Source organism: Bos indicus, chromosome 2, assembly GCF_029378745.1.
Source record: "Bos indicus isolate NIAB-ARS_2022 breed Sahiwal x Tharparkar chromosome 2, NIAB-ARS_B.indTharparkar_mat_pri_1.0, whole genome shotgun sequence".
Classification (NCBI taxonomy): Eukaryota; Metazoa; Chordata; class Mammalia; order Artiodactyla; family Bovidae; genus Bos; species Bos indicus.
The window spans coordinates 55,314,736-55,334,079 of record NC_091761.1 but is presented as its reverse complement, the minus strand read 5'-3'; the positions used below and the strand labels follow the sequence as shown (position 1 = coordinate 55,334,079).

At 35.9% G+C, this 19,344-nt stretch overlaps 1 protein-coding gene across 1 annotated transcript in view; it reads right to left on the bottom strand.

Annotated features, from left to right (window-relative positions):
• The window catches only part of LRP1B (LDL receptor related protein 1B), a 2,167,013-nt gene that overhangs the window by 1,409,217 nt on the left and 738,452 nt on the right, over positions 1-19,344 (bottom strand). Inside the window, exon 3 of the mRNA XM_070768349.1 lies at positions 9,993-10,130. Within this exon, the coding sequence (XP_070624450.1) occupies positions 9,993-10,130 (138 nt within the window). The remainder of the gene's footprint in view (positions 1-9,992; positions 10,131-19,344) is intronic.

The following is a 19,344-nucleotide window of genomic DNA, read 5'->3' as shown; positions in this document are numbered from 1 at the left end:
TTGCACCTATAGTGTGAAGGAGAACACATCACAGGTTTCAGCTAATGGAACTGAAAGTGCACTTTGGGGCTTGTCCTTCCCATTCTCCTTAGATCTAACACTCAAGCTTGGCTCTGGTCACACTGACCTAATTCAGAAGAAGCCCTGTGATCAGAGTGATCTCATTTTGGTTGGCATATTACGGTTTCTACAACCACAGCGGGTTGCCTGCCCTGGTGTACAATCCCTTGTGTCATAGAGAGGTCTCATTTGAAATAAAACTTCAAATCCCATGCATTCTCTTAATCAAAAACCGATTGGGAAGCTAGAATGCAAATTCTCCATTAGTGCAAATAAAACAGGGTGGTGTTTTTCCCCCACAAAGATTAATGTTTACTGAGTTTATTGTGTCACAACTCAAATATACAAATAGATGCAGAAAAGTCTGGAGAAACTTAAAATACAAATGCATATTTCTGTATATATTCACATGAGTAAAATACAAATAATAGTTACACTTGATTATGGGTTGATTATGGGGAGTTCTGAAGTCACAATTCTCATGGCTACTTTGTCTCTCTGAATGTTGTTTTAAAAGTGAGATATTCAGTTGTCATGATATTAATACCTATATAATTCCATGGAATAGTTTTCTATATAAATGATAACAGTGGATCAAAGAAAAGGCAACTGAAATAGTTTGTTCTGCAATTTTGAACAGATTAGAAATTCAGAATTGAAAATATTGGCTGTAAAATGTGAAAATCTCTGTCTATAGAATTCTGTAAGATTTCTTAAAATTTCAAATGGAATTTAACACATCTCAAATCTTCTGTTTATTAGTTACTTCTCACGGAATGGCACAGTGCTGATTTTTACTTCAAAATGTAATCTTTTTCCACTGAATGACTTTGAAAAGTTTCTTCTTTTTCCTTCCAGATTCCACTATGAAAGTCAAATTCTTAAAGAGTTTTTTAAAAAGAAAACTTTCTATTTGTAATATTGCAAAACTACTTTAAAGAGTTAAAATGAACTTCTGCATTTCCTTTCCACATTCCTCATCAAATGAAAGCACAAATTTTCTCAAGAGGATAGAGCCAGGAGTAAAATTGAAACATTCAATCCTGCAAACTTGTTACATAGTTTTTCCCCTTGTTGTTCACTCAGCACATTTTTTTTTTTCCTGTTCAATCAATTAATAAAACTGACAGGGAACAAATAGTTAGTTCAAAATGGTTTTCAGTAGATTTTCTACAAGCCGTCTTGCTGCTTAAAGAGCAGGTCAGAAAGGGACGCTGAAGCATGACAATTTCATGCATCTCTCTGAGTTGATGTGTTAAGGCCCACTAGTCAAAACTGCAAATGAAAACTCAAGGTCACAGTATTTAAACTACTCTCAAACTGTGTGACTCCTGAGGATCCCATTCAACCTTAGCTACCTGCATTAATTCCTTACTTTTTCAAATATCAAGCTGCTTATGTCAAAAACCAAATAAGGAATCATAGGGGATTGAGCCTTATATTTGAGGCTGAGTAGAGAACTGAGTGACAGTTTGTTGTAATTAATACTTTTGAATAATACTGAAACAGGCATATATTTCCCAAAGTTAAGATACAAGAGGATAAAACTTAGGCATCAACTAAGTTAGTCTTTTGGTAGCTTGCTAAAGATGGGATTTCAGTTGCTTAATGTAGTTGAGTACAGTTTCCCAGTAACTAGCTCTTGTCTAAAAATAATTCACTTAATATGGCTCCCCATGTCATCTATTTTGACTTTGCCTTATATGAAATTCATCAAAGTGACACATTAAAGAATAACACTTAACACACCTTGTTTTAGAAACTGATCAATGTGAATGGATAGATGGCTGCATAGCTCAAAATTTCATGATTATAAAAACGCATTTTAAACTTTGAAGAATAAGTTAGATAGCTATTAATACATATATGCAACAAGCTAGTCTTCATATGTTTAATTATAAAACAGCATTATATAACATCCTTATAATATCATTGAGAATATATCCTAGTGTCATTTTTCATAGTCTTTCTCTTTTCAGTTATATGCAATGCATTTTAAGTTTGTCATACAACATCCCTGGGCTTCCCTGGTGGCGCAGAGGTACAGAATCTACCTGCCAATTCAGGAGATGCCAGTTCGATCCCTTTTTCAAAAAGATCCCCTGGAGAAGGAAATGGCAACCCACTCCAGTATTCTTGTCTGGTAAACCCCATGTACAGAGAAGCCTGGTAGGCTATAGTCCATGGAATCACAAAAGAGTCAGACAAGACTTGGCAACTAAACACCATATACTTATTCAAACATAACCACTCCAGGTCTGGACCAAGTATTTCTTCAGCTTTAAGTTCATCTCTCTCCACTCATGACGCTAAGCTTCAAACTTAGCAAATAGCATAGAACTGTCTTGAGTGTGCAATGATGTCTTACTTGTGTCTCTGTCCATATAGTTCCTGACTTTTGAAATGTTCTTCCTTCCCTCATTTGCCTACTCAACTCCTAGAGTGAGATGCAGATCAACTCTCTTGGGAAATTTTCCTGCATCCTCCAAAGCTGAATTAGATGCTCCTCATTTTATTCTTCCTCAGACATTTTTACCTTCCTCCATTCAGATATGTGAATTCCATGAAGGCAGAAAATAGGATTTTCTATATCCCTAGGGTTTCGGTAAGCATCTGGAATACTGTCAACGCTCAATCAACATTTACTGAAGTTAATACATGAATTGAATATAGGGAAAGCTTTACTGTGTTTCTACTGGTACATTTAGAATACTACCCATTTTGACCTCATACCCTTTATTGTTTCTTACAGACTATTCTTTGTTTTCTATCATATCAGGAAAAAGATGGTGAGGGAAAGATCCAGATAAATGATGAGTCCCAGTGTGCATGAATATTCATATAAATTAACAATTCCAAAATTGGTGGGGACTCTTAACAACTCTCTTCTGTGGGGGAGAGATTACTGGGTGTGGGAAACCTGATTCTTTGACTTTCTATGGTTTCATGAGGCCTTCAATCTAAGAGGCTGTTATGTTTGAGACACAGGTATAATAGGAGTTCTTTGAACCAAGGAGTAAAGCTGTCTGTCAAGCAACTGCCATTTCTTCTATAGATATTAAGCAAACAAAATAAATACTTTATTGGGTGTGAGTTGTGGATCCATGTTTGACTTGCATCTACTTCAATAGAGTAAAATCACCTGGAACTAGAGTACAATTTAACACTAACTGAAGGTCCGTAATGCACCAGGATTATCACCACAGAAAAGATTTGGTCAAAAAATATGGAAATAGTTTGTTAGTTTGAAACTATTTGAGGAAGAGAGATAGATATAGAATTTGAGATGATATTTTAATAAAGAATATCTTTGTTTTAAGCTAGATCCTTCAATGTTAGATCATTTTAAGCTATTAGGTCTATGCACTATTTTTTTCTATTTTACAAAAATAATACTAACATTAATCAAACATGTCAGTCCACTACAAAAGGATTCATTTCCAAAAAACAATCTGAGATTATGCTGAACCAAATGACTTAATCATTTTCCGCCACAGGTATCTAGTTAGCTAGTTAACTATCTCTAGAAGTCAACATATTCAAACAGCTCAAAGTTGAAATCCAATTTTCTTTAGCAGGATTAGTTTATAATTATATCTGATAAATCAGTGTTGAAAAGTGTCTTTCTAATTAAGCAGAATTTTAAAAACTAAAACTCTGAAAAATAAATATATATACTTATGTGTATATATATGTACCTATATGTGTACATATATATGTGTACCTATGTATTTGTGTGTATATACATATGTATACACACATCTATATATGTATAGTTAGAATAGTCTGTACAAAGTATACTATCCTAATTTCATATATGTGTCGTTAATATATACAATAGTCTTGCAGAGGAATATTACATTGTAGAAGATCTATTCTTTCTAAGAACTGTTCCTTTGCTTCAAAGAAGCATTCATTTGGCCCTGAAACCAACCAATGTTAAGGATCATAGCCCTTCACTGAACTAACTTAATTAATTAAGCTAAGCTCTTTGGAGGAAATGCTTACACTTAAGATAGATTTGAGACTATCTGATTACCTTAACACAAGCCAATACAAGGAAAACAATATAGTAGGATCTACTCTTAAGTTGTAGGCTTCCCTTGTGCCTCATCTGGTAAAGAATCTGCCTGTAATGCAGGAGACCTGTGTTCCATCCCTGGGTTGGGAAGTTCCCCTGGAGAAGGGAAAGGCTACCCACTCCAGTATTCTGTCCTAGAGAATTTCTATGGATTATATAGCCCATGGGGTCACGAAGAGTCAGACAGGACTGAGCAACTTTCACTTTCACTCTTAAGTTGTAGGAGCTTTAGTAATCAAAAGTGGTCTGAGCACACAAACCCAGGTCCTTCTGGCTAATTCCAGTTTGCTTGTTTTCTAGCTCAACCAATGTTTTAGGTGACTGAGTACACACTGTGAAGTTTCCCTCCACATGTGTCAAGCTTTATGTTGCTGACAGATACACTTTGCATAACACTGCTTGCAATTTTCAGTCTTCTCCATACCTCTGTTATCGGATTCTGCATGCTGAAATTCCATTCTGTATGTAGCATGGTGAACTCATTTTAATTTAGAAAGAGACTAGCAATACTTTTCAACAGGAACTTTTAAAATGGAAATTGAAGAAGATTCATTCATACAATAAAATGAAAGTAAAAACAACAAAATGTACCAAATGCATGTGTTTTCTTTATCAAATTCACTAAATTCATTCTTTCCTTTCTTTCTTTTTAGTTATTTTTTTGCTATTGACTAAATCATATCTGACTGTTTGCAACCCATTGACTGTAGTCCACCAAGTTCCTCTGTCCATGGGATTTCTAGGCAAGGATACTGGAGCAGGTTGCCATTTCTTCTCCAGGGTATCTTCCCAACCCAGAGATCAAACTCACGTCTCCTTGTTTGGCAGGTAGATTCTTTACTACTGAGCTACCAGGGAAGCCCCTTTTGGGAGCTACAAGCTATCCTTGTGCTGCTTGGAAGTCAGTGCTGTAATGACTAATGTGTCATAAGGAGATAAAATATTTCCTTTCTGTAAAAATGAGAGAACAGAGTCATGAATTTGTGTTAAGAATTAATTCCTAATTATTTTATTATATTTATTAAATTTAATATTGTCAAATATATTAATTTTAATTAATTGGGCTAGATTAATTTCTTTTTGGAATATTTAGAATATATGAGATTCACACAAGAAGTTTTAAGGGTGACTAATTTTCCTATGGTGAATCAATATAGATAATAAGGTTTGGCATTTATCCTGGTCCATTTTGAGAAAGCCTTTAGTTTGTAAATCATATTCAGGATTTTTTGGCATCTTCTCATAGAATCTAGTTTTATGAAGATCAATATGAAAGCAAAATAAATAAAATTTTATATATGAGTTGGTATCTAAATTAAATACATTAAAATAAATACATATAGGTTAGATTGTGGATAGAGAAAAATGTAATTGCATATATAAGGAAATTTATATTCCAATTAGCAAGTAAAATAATTAAATGGAATTTTAAAATTTCTTCATATGCATTATTTCAAGGAGTTAGATAATACTTAAGAGAATCTTATTCTTCTTTTGATTCCTGATCAAACACACTAAATGAATATATTATACACTGAGAATCATGTAGGAACAGGTTTAGTATAGAAAGATCAGAAAAGAACAGTACATGTGTCTATGTATGCATACTTGTTTGTCTGGGTAGGGAGCTTTTCAGATGTCAGAGTTTCATTCCCTGATTAGTTTTAATAGACTCTTTACATACTTTATCCCCTTGAATTTAAAAGGAAATTGAAATGTTTACTGGAAAGCAACCACAATCACTTTTTCTAGGGCCACAGAAGATAGACTTCCTTTTCATAGTAACCGGAAGAGTTCTCAGATTCTTTTAATAGAGTAAGAGCAGATAGGGCCACAGAGACCATCAGTCCCATGAGCATCTAAATAAACGACCATTTTGCACTGCAAACGTAATCTAACCAGGATTGTGAATAAAAAGAGGGTTTCTCTTCCTCACAGCTTCTTTAAATATTAACAAAAGGAATTACCTTAAGGATGGCAAATATTAAAAGTGTTTTGATACATCTCAGTTCATTTGGTCTCTGTTAGTTGAATTTGTTCACTTCTTTATATGATTGTGAGGAATTTTGTGGAAATATCCTATATTTCCCACCAGGGCTTCCCTGGTGGCGCAGGGGTAAAGAATAAACTTGCCAATGCAGTAATGTGGGTTTGATCCCTTGGTCAGGAATATCCCCTGAAGAAAGAAAGGGCAATCCACTCCAGTATTCTTGCCTGGGAGTTCCCATGGATGGAGGAGTCTAGTGGGCCACAGACCAAAGGGTTGCAAAGAGTTGGGGCCACAAATTATTTGGCAACTAAGCAACAACATCCTGTGTTGAGAGGCATCATACTGTATGTATATAATGTGTTTTCATTATTCATGCAATTTAGATAGTGATATTACCACCCATATTAAATACTATGTAGGAAGACATGATTTTTTTTTTTTAATACAATGTGGAGATTTTGAACTTTCCTATTGTAAAATTTTTATAAGCACATTCCTACGTACAGCTATACCCATATACAAAAGTCCATTTTTCTTTCTTTAAATGAAGCTAAATAATGGAAATTAAAACATCAGTGTTATAGAAAATCATTAATAATAGATATCTTTTCATTATCCTTACCAAGAAGAAATTGATTTTTCTAGGAAACAATTCAGAAAACAATTCAGTTGATACAAAAGCATTCCCAAGACCAAACTATCACCTCCAAATTGTTAAACTTTTCTCCTTATTAATTTTCACAAGGGTCACAAATATATTACAAGTGTACTCAGGATCTTTTATGAGGAAAAGGAAACATATCCATCTTTGAATCATATATTAGGCTTTGTAATTATTTAGAGTATGTGCTCTGCTGCTGCTGCTGCTAAGTTGCTTCAGTCGTGCCCGACCCTGTGTGACCCCATAGACAGCAGCCCACCAGGCTTCCCTGTCCCTGGGATTCTCCAGGAAAGAACACTGGAGTGGGTTGCCATTTCCTTCTCCAATGCATGAGAGTGAAAAGTGAAAGTGAAAGTGAAGTCGTGTCTGACTCTTTTTGACCCCACGGACTGCAGCCCACCAGGCTCCTCCGTCCATGGGATTCTCCAGGCAAGAGTACTGGAGTGGGTTGCCATTTCCTTCTCTAGAATATGTGCTCAGAATGCAACAAAAAGAAAGCAATGGAGATAGAAGTGATTTAGACAGAATTTTTCTACAAAGGAAAGCATTTCTAAAAATTAATGCAGTGTTTGAATTAATATATTTCTTTATGTCTCTAGTAAGTAAAAAAGTCCTTAGAGACTTGATGTTAATTAGGTCCTAATTAACCCTTGAGAAAACATCTCTTCATTGAGTGTGACTCAAAATCAGGAGGAAGGCTGAAGGTGGGAAAATACACTCAATTCTCATGATATATTTTTGCCTACAATCAAACATCTTTTCTAAACACAAACCACATACATATGATAAAGCTGGTGTTCCTTCTATCTGATGATAGAGTTCAGGGCACTTTACCTGAACAAGCAGACAAACATGTTCCTAATTTTCTTTTCTCAAGGCAGAAATGTTTTGTTAAACCACTGACTCTGGAATCACAGTATCACTCAGTCATCTTGATCCTAGCATTCTATGTCATTGTGCAAGCCCACAGAAATAGAAGAAAATCCCTCTACTAAGGTAAATAACAGGTAGAGATCCAAATATACTTTCCCTTATTTCTAAGTCCACCATAGGTCATGCATTATTTAGGTATTTTAGAATACTTTATTTGGTTAAATTTAGAAATATTAAAAAAGCCAAAGTGGTACAATCAGTGCCCTACTGGCAAATTAAAAATAAAAAAATAAAATATCACCACTTGTGATAAAGATGTGAAACTTGAAACAGCTGGAAACTTGAATTAGAACAGGAAAAGATAGAAGTGTAAGCAACTATATCCCCTAAATTTCAATCTGAATTATATGGTACTTTTTCTAAGAATCAACATATATTTAATGCCATTTTATTTTTGTACTGATATTTTGTTTTTATTTGATCCCTTGTTTTACTATTAATATATATATATATATATATATATATATATATATATATCCCTGTCTTCATTAAATCACAACTCTAGATTTTACTAGAGAACTCATTTATATTTTCATATGATCCATGTAATTGAAATATGTTTGAAAGATATTCAAATTTGCATAATCACCTCTGAGGAAGTATTTGGCAATGTGACGATTTTCAGTCTTTAAAGAAGCTTAGTCACACATGTCTATCTGGAATTTTGTTTTAAATGTAATAAAAAACTTGAATTAAAACTAAGGAGGACAGAATTAGGTTCTAGAAAATACAGTTTATTTCTGAAAAGAAAATTAAATTCTAACTTCTATTTCCTTGTAATTCACTAATTTACCTTCTATTAACATTATCTTTAAAACTATACAATCATAAAAAGGAAAACCTGTCACAGTCTTTAAATAAAAGGAAAATTTCTTATTATTATTATGTTTATAACTGAAACTAAGAATCCACTGGCTTCTTATGTGACCCTGCTAGAGTTCAAGGCTAAGAAAGGAAATACTACCAAAGAAGAAAGACCTTTAACTTCTCAGTCTGAATTTGTCCACAGAGCCAGAGTAATTGGACATTACATTAGAAAGAAGGAAAAGACCTCCCAACATACTTGATCTACACTTTCTCGACATCCTTTCTATTTTGAATTACCTTTCTAAACTAAGATTTACTCTTTTTCTAATGTATCTCTCCATCTCTGGTTTTGAGTCCAGGTTATTTCAGTCCAAATGTGGGAAAATGGCAGCCAGTAAGTTCTGTCAGGTCTCCAGACAAGTTGTGTTAAGCCTGTTCATTGCTCACCATGCAATGTTTAAAAAGCAGTAGCTAAGTTTGAACACTTTATGCACATAAATAAGTGGAGCTCCTCCTGAAAAACTGGAACTTTTGGTGACCAAGGACCTTTCCAAAATGGCATCAATTTAGTGAGTCTGTCCAGATACCAGATATGCATCTCCAGTTTTCTACAGTTCTTTCTACTCCTTATAGTTTTACTGACTCCAACATGAAGGACGGGTTGCTCTGACAGTTTCAGTAAACATATTGTCACATTCAACGTGCTAGAATATGAGTTAGAGACTTCTGATCCAGTGGGTTCTTTCTCTATTTCAAGTTGAAAACAGATTCACTTGACTGATAGCTTGATTCTGTTTCCACATCAGGATCCTTACCTTAATCCTCAACTTTTCCCTGTTTCTTTGTTTAACATTTTATCCCTGCTTCCCAAACCAATTAACTTTTTATAAGTTTTAAGATCTAGTTACACCCATCATGAGTATATAGGTAAACCCTTGACCACTGAAGAATGTAGACTTGTAAAAAGAAGGAAAATTATAGAAAGTTAATAGTATAACTTCATGGAAATAATATTAAGGGGACATTTTTCATGATACATTCTATTAAAATATTTGGTTGCAGGGGTTTTACTTCAAATAATCTTAGTATAAGTAACAGTTCAGAGGGAACATGTTTTTATGTATGGTATCAATCTACTGTGACAAAGACTTCTCATTTGTCCTTTGCCCAAAAGCACTCCTTGCTAGGAAATACATGATTGTTTAAGAGCCCAACTTCAAAGTCTAAATTTGTGTGTGTGTGTGTATGTGTTTTTACTTCTGATAGCATTTTTCAATAAAGCACAATAGTCACAGCTTTGAAATGCATATTGAATGTCTCTGGCAATAAAACTCATGCTTTCTCAATAACTGATAAAGCTGGGGTTGAAAGACAAGACAGGTTATAGGTTCTCTTTGAACTTTCAATAAAACTATGAAAAATTCAGTATTTCAGTTGCATTTTTCTGCAAATGGACTCACCACGGCAGTGTACTCCTTCATCATATCCATCTAAACAGTCCAGGACACCATTGCACAGTTGGGATAAATGAATACATTTGTTGGCACCAAGGCAAGCAATGTGATTCCAGGGGCACTTGGTTTCTACCTCCTCAGGACCTGGAAAAATTGTAGGAAGGAACACCGCGATTTGGGTTAGCTTAAGTTTTTCAACTCCAAAACTATCAAGCACAATAAATTGTTAGCATAAACTTATAAAACAAAACAATGAAAAATCCTACCAGAGACCAGTACTGATTATCAGAGACATCAAAATTAGCTTATGTATTTAAAAAATTAAATTTTAAAAGCTGCATAGGAAATAAAAGGTGCATTTTTGTCAAATAATGCATTAAAAACACAATTATTTTTCAACCCATAAATAGGCATGAATTGAAAATCTAAGGGTTGATTTGACTTATTGTTCTATCTCTTATCCTTAGATAAGTGGGAAAGATACTTAAACCATGTAAGATACCTCAAATGTGAAATTCATATAATGGCAACTTGTTGGCAGGGCTCTTTTTAGAATTGTATCAGGTAACATAAACAAAAAGGTTTCAGTGGAACTTAAATGAACTGTGTCCACCTTAGATTTATTTTATACTTTTAATCTTTATAAGTATGGAGAACAGCTAGCTTTATACTTCTATCTGGAGTCTTTTGTTTTTAAAAAAGTCTTAAAACTGAGTAACTATCAAGCAAAAGAATTTTCTAAAGAGCAGATGAACAGGGTGCATTCATTGAGTTCACCTACTGGTGGTAACTGCACTTTATATAGTCATCCCTTGCATTTTTAAAGATATACTTAACTCAGAACATCAAGATTTTTCTTCAAGCTCATCAATTACAAGTTTTTATCAAACATTCACACTGTATATTGCTATATCCAATTTCAGGTTGCTAAATTCCTATTTATACTTGTTTTATAGGCATCTTCCAAATTTCCCATAATGATTTTTAATTTTGCCAAGCTCTCTCAAACCCAAAGTACAGTCACACCACAGGACTGTAGTCATGTATTAATCTGACACTGATTATTGCAATAACCCAGATGTTTCACTCAAGACACACTTCTGATTTATAATCAGTTTTGTTAATATCTATGGGACATTATTTAATCAATTTAACATTAGTTTTCTCATCTGTAAATGGAACTGCCAGCTGAGTCTACCTGGGTTGCAAGGATCAATAGTCACTCATGGCAAAGCACTAAGCATTATGGGATGTAGGCCCAGAGGAGGAATTCCATATGTGTTAATCACGTAAATAAATGCAATGCAGTCGAGATTCTTGTAGAGGAGAATCTAGAGCCAGATTCTTGAGTCCAGTTTCTGGTTCTATTAGTTGAGTAACGTGGGTAAGTTATACTTTGTATTTTACCAGGTTGTTACAAGAAGTATATCAAAAGTTCTTAGTATTTTTCCTGGTAAGCACTAAATAAGTGATTGATATTAATGTAGTTAATAATGTTCTAAGAAGGTGAATTGCCTTTTAGTAAACACATCTTATAACTTTCTTTTCTATTTCAAGGCCCTAAAGAAAAAAAAAAAACAGCTCAAAAATATGTTTTACGTTATTTCAGTTCAGTTCAGTCACTCAGTCGTACCCGACTCTTTGCAACCCCTTGAATCGCAGCACGCCAGGCCTCCCTGTCCATCACCAACTTCTGGAGTTCACTCAAACTCATGTCCATCAGGTTGGTGATGCCATCCAGCCATCTCATCCTCTGTCGTCCCCTTCTCCTCCTGCCCCCAATCCCTCCCAGCATCAGAGTCTTTTCCAGTGAGTCAACTCTTCGCATGAGGTGGCCAAAGTACTGGAGTTTCAGCTTTAGCATCATTCCTTCCAGAGAACACCCAGGGCTGATCTCCTTTAGGATGAACTGGTTGGATCTCCTTGCAGTCCAAGGGACTCTCAAGAGTCTTCTCCAACACCACAGTTCAAAAACATCAATTCTTCAGCGCTCAGCCTTCTTCATTGTCCAACTCTCACATCCATACATGACCACAGGAAAAACCATAGCCTTGATTAGATGGACCTTTGTTGGCAAAGTAATGTCTCTGCTTTTGAATATGCTATCTAGGTTGGTCATAACTTTCCTTCCAAGGAGTAAGCGTCTTTTAATTTCATGGCTGCAGTCACCATCTGCAGTGATTTTGGAGCCCCAAAAAATAAAGTCTGACACTGTTTCCGCTGTTTCCCCATCTATTTCCCATGAAGTGGTGGGACCGGATGCCATGATCTTCGTTTTCTGAATGTTGAGCTTTAAGCCAACTTTTCTACTCTCCTCTTTCACTTTCATCAAGAGACTTTATTTAGTGAGGCAGAATAATGACAATAATGAAAAGGCCAATCTAACATCTTCTAGGATGTGTAAAAATTGTTAGAATTGCAGAAGACAGTTATATACTAGCACTAGAAAACTAAGAAAAAAGAAACTAAACATACTATGTAAGCAAAAAAAAAAAAAAAAAAAAGAAAGCTGGAAAAAAGAAAGCTGGAGTTGCCAAAAGTAATATATGTTTTTTGAAATGCCTTATCAAATATGTATTCTAGATATATGTGATTTTTTCTGATGCTAAAACAGCTTTCAACCATTTCTGTTTGGCAGATGTAAACAAACTTTTCTGTTGTAGTTTCACTAGCTTAAATGTTACTACTAATGGATTCCCTGTATTCTTCATGTATATTATACAATTACCACTATACAAGGGTATTAGTTCTGTCAAATACAAATGTACAATTCATATTACTGAAACATGTCTCTGTAACTTGAGTATCAATATTTTAAAAATATACTTCTCCATACATATGTATATATGTATACACACAAATTAAAAAAATGTATACATATTTAAATCCAAATTATAGGAACTAAAGCAAGTGAAACTCTTTTTACTGAGGGTTTCTACCTACTGAATCTTATATTTGAAGATTAATATAAATGCATTTTTAAAATAAAAATTTTAAATATAAATCATTTTTATAATTTATAAACTAATAAAATTTTGAAAAGCTATGACCAGTAGTCACAAGAAAGCTGCTTTTTTTTAAATTAATAAGCTGATTCTTAAAATTTGAAAAAATGCATCCTTGCATAAATGTCAAAGTAGTGTTTGGGACAGTTATATTTAGATATCTGTAAAAATTTCAAAAATAACCCTACCAAAGAACACTTTATAAACCAGGAGACTAAAAATCTTGAGTTAGAGACCAAAAATTACTAAGTAGCTCTAAAAAGCCAGATTTTTCTAAAAGCAACATGTTTGTTGACTCAAATACATGTGAGAGTTTTCAATTTTAAGATTGTCAGATAACTAATGAACATGACAGAAGGAGTGAAATGCATATCTGGTATCAAGATGAAAGGCTTAGCTATTTACAAATTTTTAGAAAATAAGAAAAATATCTGGGTTTCTCAAAAGGAGTATATAGAACTATTAAATTCTTTCTACCAATAATGTACTGACAAAAATGAAATTTGTTTAGAAAAATGAAAGAGTTAATTGGTTTCTTCATTGATGGATTATAATTACTTTCCTCATCTTTGATATGCTCTTGTCTTGGTTCCCATCCATGCTCAGTAACTGATAAGACAGCTGCAAGATGGACTGCTGCTACTGCTGCTGCTGCTGCTAAGTCACTTCAGTCGTGTCCGACTCTGTGCGACCCCATAGACGGCAGCCCACCAGGCTCCCCTGTCCCTGGGATTCTCCAGGCAAGAACACTGGAGTGGGTTGCCATTTCCTTCTCCAGTGCATGAAAGTGAAAAGTGAAAGTGAAGTCGCTCAGTCGTGTCCGACTCCTAGCGACCCCATGGACTGCAGCCTACCAGGCTTCTCCGTCCATAGGATTTTCCAGGCAAGAGTACTGGAGTGGGGTGCCATTGCCTTCTCCGAAGATGGACTGCACTTTCATCAATTCTCCCCAAATTTTCATAACAAAACATATTAAGACAAAGAAAATTTGCAAATTATACTGAAGTAAAGAGCAGAAACTATTCACAGAATAATTATAGAGGTTGCCCCAGACCTTGACGATTACCCTCAAAATTGAGGGAATCAATATCTTAAACCTCTTTGACCAGCTCTGGTATACTTCAGTTGGAAAACTTCTAAAGCCAGAATGTTGTTGCTGTCTTTCTTGAAAATGTGGTAGAGATGGGGCAGTTTGAAAAATAGCAATGCTTGCCTCAAATTCTCAACTGAAACCAGGCAACATGGGTATATGGTGTAGGTGCTTTGGGGAATAATCTATCTTGATTCCCAATGAACATTTAAGACGTAATGCTGTGTGTATCCCCTGAGGCTCCTTTAGTCAATCCTAAAATTAGAAAACTCACCCTGATCACTACTTCTCCCTGTATACCTGTGACAAGAAGCAGCATGGAAGCTGTATGGACTTCCCAGAATATGTCAATGTTACATTAAATAATTCATCTCATGAGGACTTTTGGGCACTCAGAACTTTTCACAACCAGCAATTATAATCTGGACATAGCAAAGAGGAGGGTCAGCGGCTATCAAATATACCCAGAATTATCTCTTTAATTACTAATTATGAAGATTGTGGGGGGATAAGAGAGGTGCTGTGATAACAGGGCAGCACATGAGAAATTTCAAAATAGTACAGACTCTTAAAATTTTAACAAGTATGGGAGTCCTGGTGAGAGAATCACTTTACTTGTCAGTAATTCACATTTAGAAAACATTCCCAGTCCCTCAAATCTAATTTTAGGTAACCAGAGCAATATAGCAGAATTTAAAATACAGTAATTAAATATAAGACAGAAAAACCCTATTATGAGTAGGATTTAAAATATACAACACAGAAGAATAGTATCCATATCTTAAATTTTTATAAGCTTTACCCAACTAGCTGAAATAGCTTTCATTTTTTTTAACTGAACCTCATTTCACAAATAAGCCTTCTAGTATTAAGCAAGATAGCACAATTCATCTGCATGTTCTTAAATATTCAAATTATTTTCAAACATAAACATCTACTCTGTTCAGAAAAAAAGTGATAATGGAAGACATAAATCTCATCAAATGTCCTTGCTGACTAATAATTGAGATGGTGCATTTTATGAAGGAGTGGAGGTTTTTCTTTTATAATGACAGATATGGTTAAATATCTGCCCTTGTCACTACATCATCACATCTTAGCAGGATCTGTATCAATTCTTCCTCTAAAGTTTAATCTTTCCAGGCTTTTCTGGTGGCTCACACAGTAAAGAATCTGCCTGAATGCAGAAGACCTGGGTTCAACCCCTTTGTCGGGACGATCTCCTGGAGCAGAGAATGGCAACCCACTCCAGTATTTCTACCTGGAGAATTCTATGGACAGAGGAGCCCGGTGGGCTACCATCCATGGGATCACAAAGAGTCAGACACAACTGAGTGGCTAACACACACACACACCTTACACTATGTCACCTTACACTCTGGGAGTTTTGTCCTATCAATACTTGCTGTTTTGTTTAATGGTATTCCCTATCTCTATCTTTCCAATAGTCCTAACTTCTGTCTGCTATTCACTCAGTTTATTTTAAACCTACCCTCAAGAATAAATTTGCTTTTTCTGACTGAATGTTCCTTGAGGTGATATTTATGTATTTCAACTGTTAAACTGCACCTGCTGCATTCCCTCTCACTCCAGCCTCTTCTTCCAACCCTGCTGAGCTTCTCCCCAGGTCCTCCTGATGGTCACACTAACAGTAAAGCCAGAGGCATACAGCATCCTTCAAAAGCTGAGCAGACTTCTGCTCTCTTAGCCATACTTTCCTCCATTATTGTTCATGCACTGAAAACTCTTGTCACACTACTGTTATTTATACCATTCCATGAACATACTTAGATGCATTTCATAGATGCTCTTTTATAAACTTCTCTTTCTCTCCAGTAAAGGAATATTTAGTTCTCTTAACATTTAGTATACTGCCTGATACTGAATAAACAATGTTCAATATTCAGTTGGTGAATGAAGTTTCTAGCAACTGAACTTTCTTTAATATACTAGAAGTTACCTTTTTTAAATAATCAGTGCATTCTCAGAATTGATTTCACAAAACAAAACAAATTTCACCCAAAGACTTCTCTCAAGCTCTTGATATTTATAATTACTGACCACATGAAATCTAAACTCCTTGGCCTGATTTCATGTTCTAGTTGAAACTAAATTAGCATTATTCACAATTAATCACCATTACATTATATACAGTTATTTTCAGTACTTATACTCTATACAGTCGACTCATTGGAAAAGTCCCTGACGCTGGGAAAGATTGAGGGCAGAAGGAGGAGGCATCAGAGGATGAGATGGCTGGATGGCATCACTGGTGCAGTGGACAAGAACTTGGGCAAACTCTGGGAGATGGTGAGGAACAGGGAGGGTGGGCATGCTGCAAGTCCATGGGGTCACAGAGTCGGATGCAACTGGACGAATGAATAACAACATACTCCATTGATTCTTTTTTATCATTCAACTCCCTAAAATACACCAAATTTTTCCCACCTATAAATTTTTTGGTATGTAATATAATCATGTGAAAACCATCTCTTTTTCACCACCCAGTAAAATCCTTCAAGATCTGGCCTCTCTATCAAGTTTCTTCTGTGGAAAAAAAAAAAAAAAATAGGAAATAGTGGAAAGGTTATGTGGTTTAGAGACAAAAACCTTGAATTAGAGTTTTTATCTGCCATGTATTAGTTGCCTTATTGCCAAATTCAGATTTAGATTGAAGAAAGTAGGGAAAACCACTAGACCATTCAAAGAAAGAAAGTGAAGTCACTCAGTCATGCCCAACTCTTTGTGACCCCATTGAGAGTAGCCTGCACCAAGCTCCTCTGTCCATGGGATTTTCAAGGCAAGAAGTACTGGAGTGGGTTGCCATTTCCTTCTCCAAGGAATCTTTCCAACCCAGGGTTCGAACCCAGTTCTCTCACATTGTAGACAGACACTTTACCGTCTGAGTCACCAGAAAGTCCATTCAGGTATGACCTAAATCAAATCCCTTAGAATTATACAGTGGAAGTGAGAAATAGATTTAAGGGACTAGATCTGATAGACAAAGTGCCTGATGAACTATGGACTAAGGTTCCTGACATTGACAGGAGACAGGGATCAAGACCATCCCCAAGAAAATGAAATGCAAAAAAGCAAAATGTCTGTCTGAAGAGCCCTTATAAATAGCTGTGAAAGAAGAGAAGCAAAAAGCACAGAAAGGATATAGCCATTTGAATGCAGAGTTGCAAAGAATAGCAAGGAGAGATAAGAAAGCCTTCCTCAGTGATCAATGCAAAGAATAGAGGAAAACAATAGAATGGGAAAGAACAGAGATCACTTCAAGAAAATTAGAGATACCAAGGGAACATTTCATGCAAAGATGGGCTCAATAAAAGATAGAAATGGTATGGACCTAACAAACAGAATATATTAAGTAGAGGTGGCAAGAATACACAGAAGAACTGTACAAAAAAGAACTTCACGACCCAGATAATCACGATGGTGTGATCACTCACCTAGAGCCAGACATTCTGGAATGTGAAGTCAAGTGGGCCTTAGAAAGCATCACTATGAACAAAGCTAGTGGAGGTGATGGAATTCCAGTTGAGCTCTTTCAAATCCTAAAAGATGATGCTGTGAAAGTGCTGCCCTCAATATGCCAGCAAATCTGGAAAACTCAGCAGTAGCCACAGGACTGAAAAAGGTCAGCTTTCATTTCAATTTTTAACAAAGGCAATGCCAAAGAATTCTCAAATTACTGCACAATTGCACTCATCTCACATGCTAGTAAAGTAATGCTCAAAATTCTCCAAGCCAGGCTTCAACAGTACATGAACCATGAACTTGCAGATGTTCAAGCTGGTTATAAAAAAGGCAGAGGAACCAGAGATCAAATTGCCAACATCCGCTGGATTATCGAAAAAGCAAGAGAATTCCAGAAAAACATCTATTTCTGCTTTATTGACTATGCCAAAGCCTTTGACTGTATGAATCACAATAAACAGTGGAAAATTCTGAAAGAGGTGGGAGTACCAGGCCACCTGACCTGCCTCCTGAGAAATGTGTATGCAGGTCAGGAAGCAACAGTTAGAACTGTGCATGGAACAACAGACTGGTTCCAAATAGGAAAAGGAGTACGTCAAGGCTGAATGTTGTCACCCTGCTTGTTTAACTTCTATGCAGAGTATATCATGAGAAACGCTGGGCTGGATGAAGCACAAGCTGGAATCAAGTTTGCCAGGAGAAACACCAATAACCTCAGATATGCAGATGACACCACCCATATGGCAAAAAGTGATGAAGAGGCTCTTGCCTCTTGATAAAAGTGAAAGAGGAGAGTGAAAACGTTGGCTTAAAGCTCAACATTCAGAAAACTGAGATCATGGTATCCAGTCCTATCACCTCATGGGAAACAGATGGGGAAACAGTTGAAACAGTGTCAGACTTTATTTTTCTGGGCTCCAAAATCACTGCAGATGGTGACTGCAGCCATGAAATTAAAAGATGCTTACACCTTGGAAGGAAAATTATGATCAACCTAGACAGCATATTAAAAAGCAGAGACATTACTTGTCAACATAGGTCCATCTATTCAAGGCCATGGTTTTTCCAGTGGTCATGAATGGATGTGAGTGTTGGACTATAAAGAAAGCTGAGTGTCAAAGAATTTATGTTTTTGAACTGTGGTGTTGCAGAAGACTCTTGAGAGTCCCTTGGACTGCAAGGAGATCCAACCAGTCCATCCTAAAAGAGATCAGTGCTGAGTGTTCATTGGAAGTGTTCAACTGATGTTGAAGCTGAAACTCCAATACTTGGCCACCTGATGCAAAGAGCTGACTCATCTTAAAAGACCTTGATGCTGGGAAAGATTGAAGGTGGGAGGAGAAGGGGACAGCAGAGGATGAGATGGTTGGATGACATCACTGACTCAATGGACATGAGTTTAAGTAAACTCCAGCAGTTGGTGATGGACAGGGAGGCCTGGCATGCTGCAGTTCATGGGGTCGCAAATAGTCAGACAAGACTGAGAGACTGAACTGAAGTGAACTGAAGTAGTTAACCTCACTGAAAATTTTTTTTGCATTTGAAAAACATGAGTAATATTAGTGCCTATATCACATGATTTTCATAAGGATCGCATGATCATAATTTGAAGAATTATTTGAAACTCAAGTTCTATTAAAGTCTGCTGCTGTTGTTGCTGCTAAGTCGCTTCAGTCATGTCCGGCTCTGTGCGACCCCATAGACGGCAGCCCACTAGGCTCCTCTGTCCCTGGGATTCTCCAGGCAAGAATATTGGAGTGGGTTGCCATTTCCTTCTCCA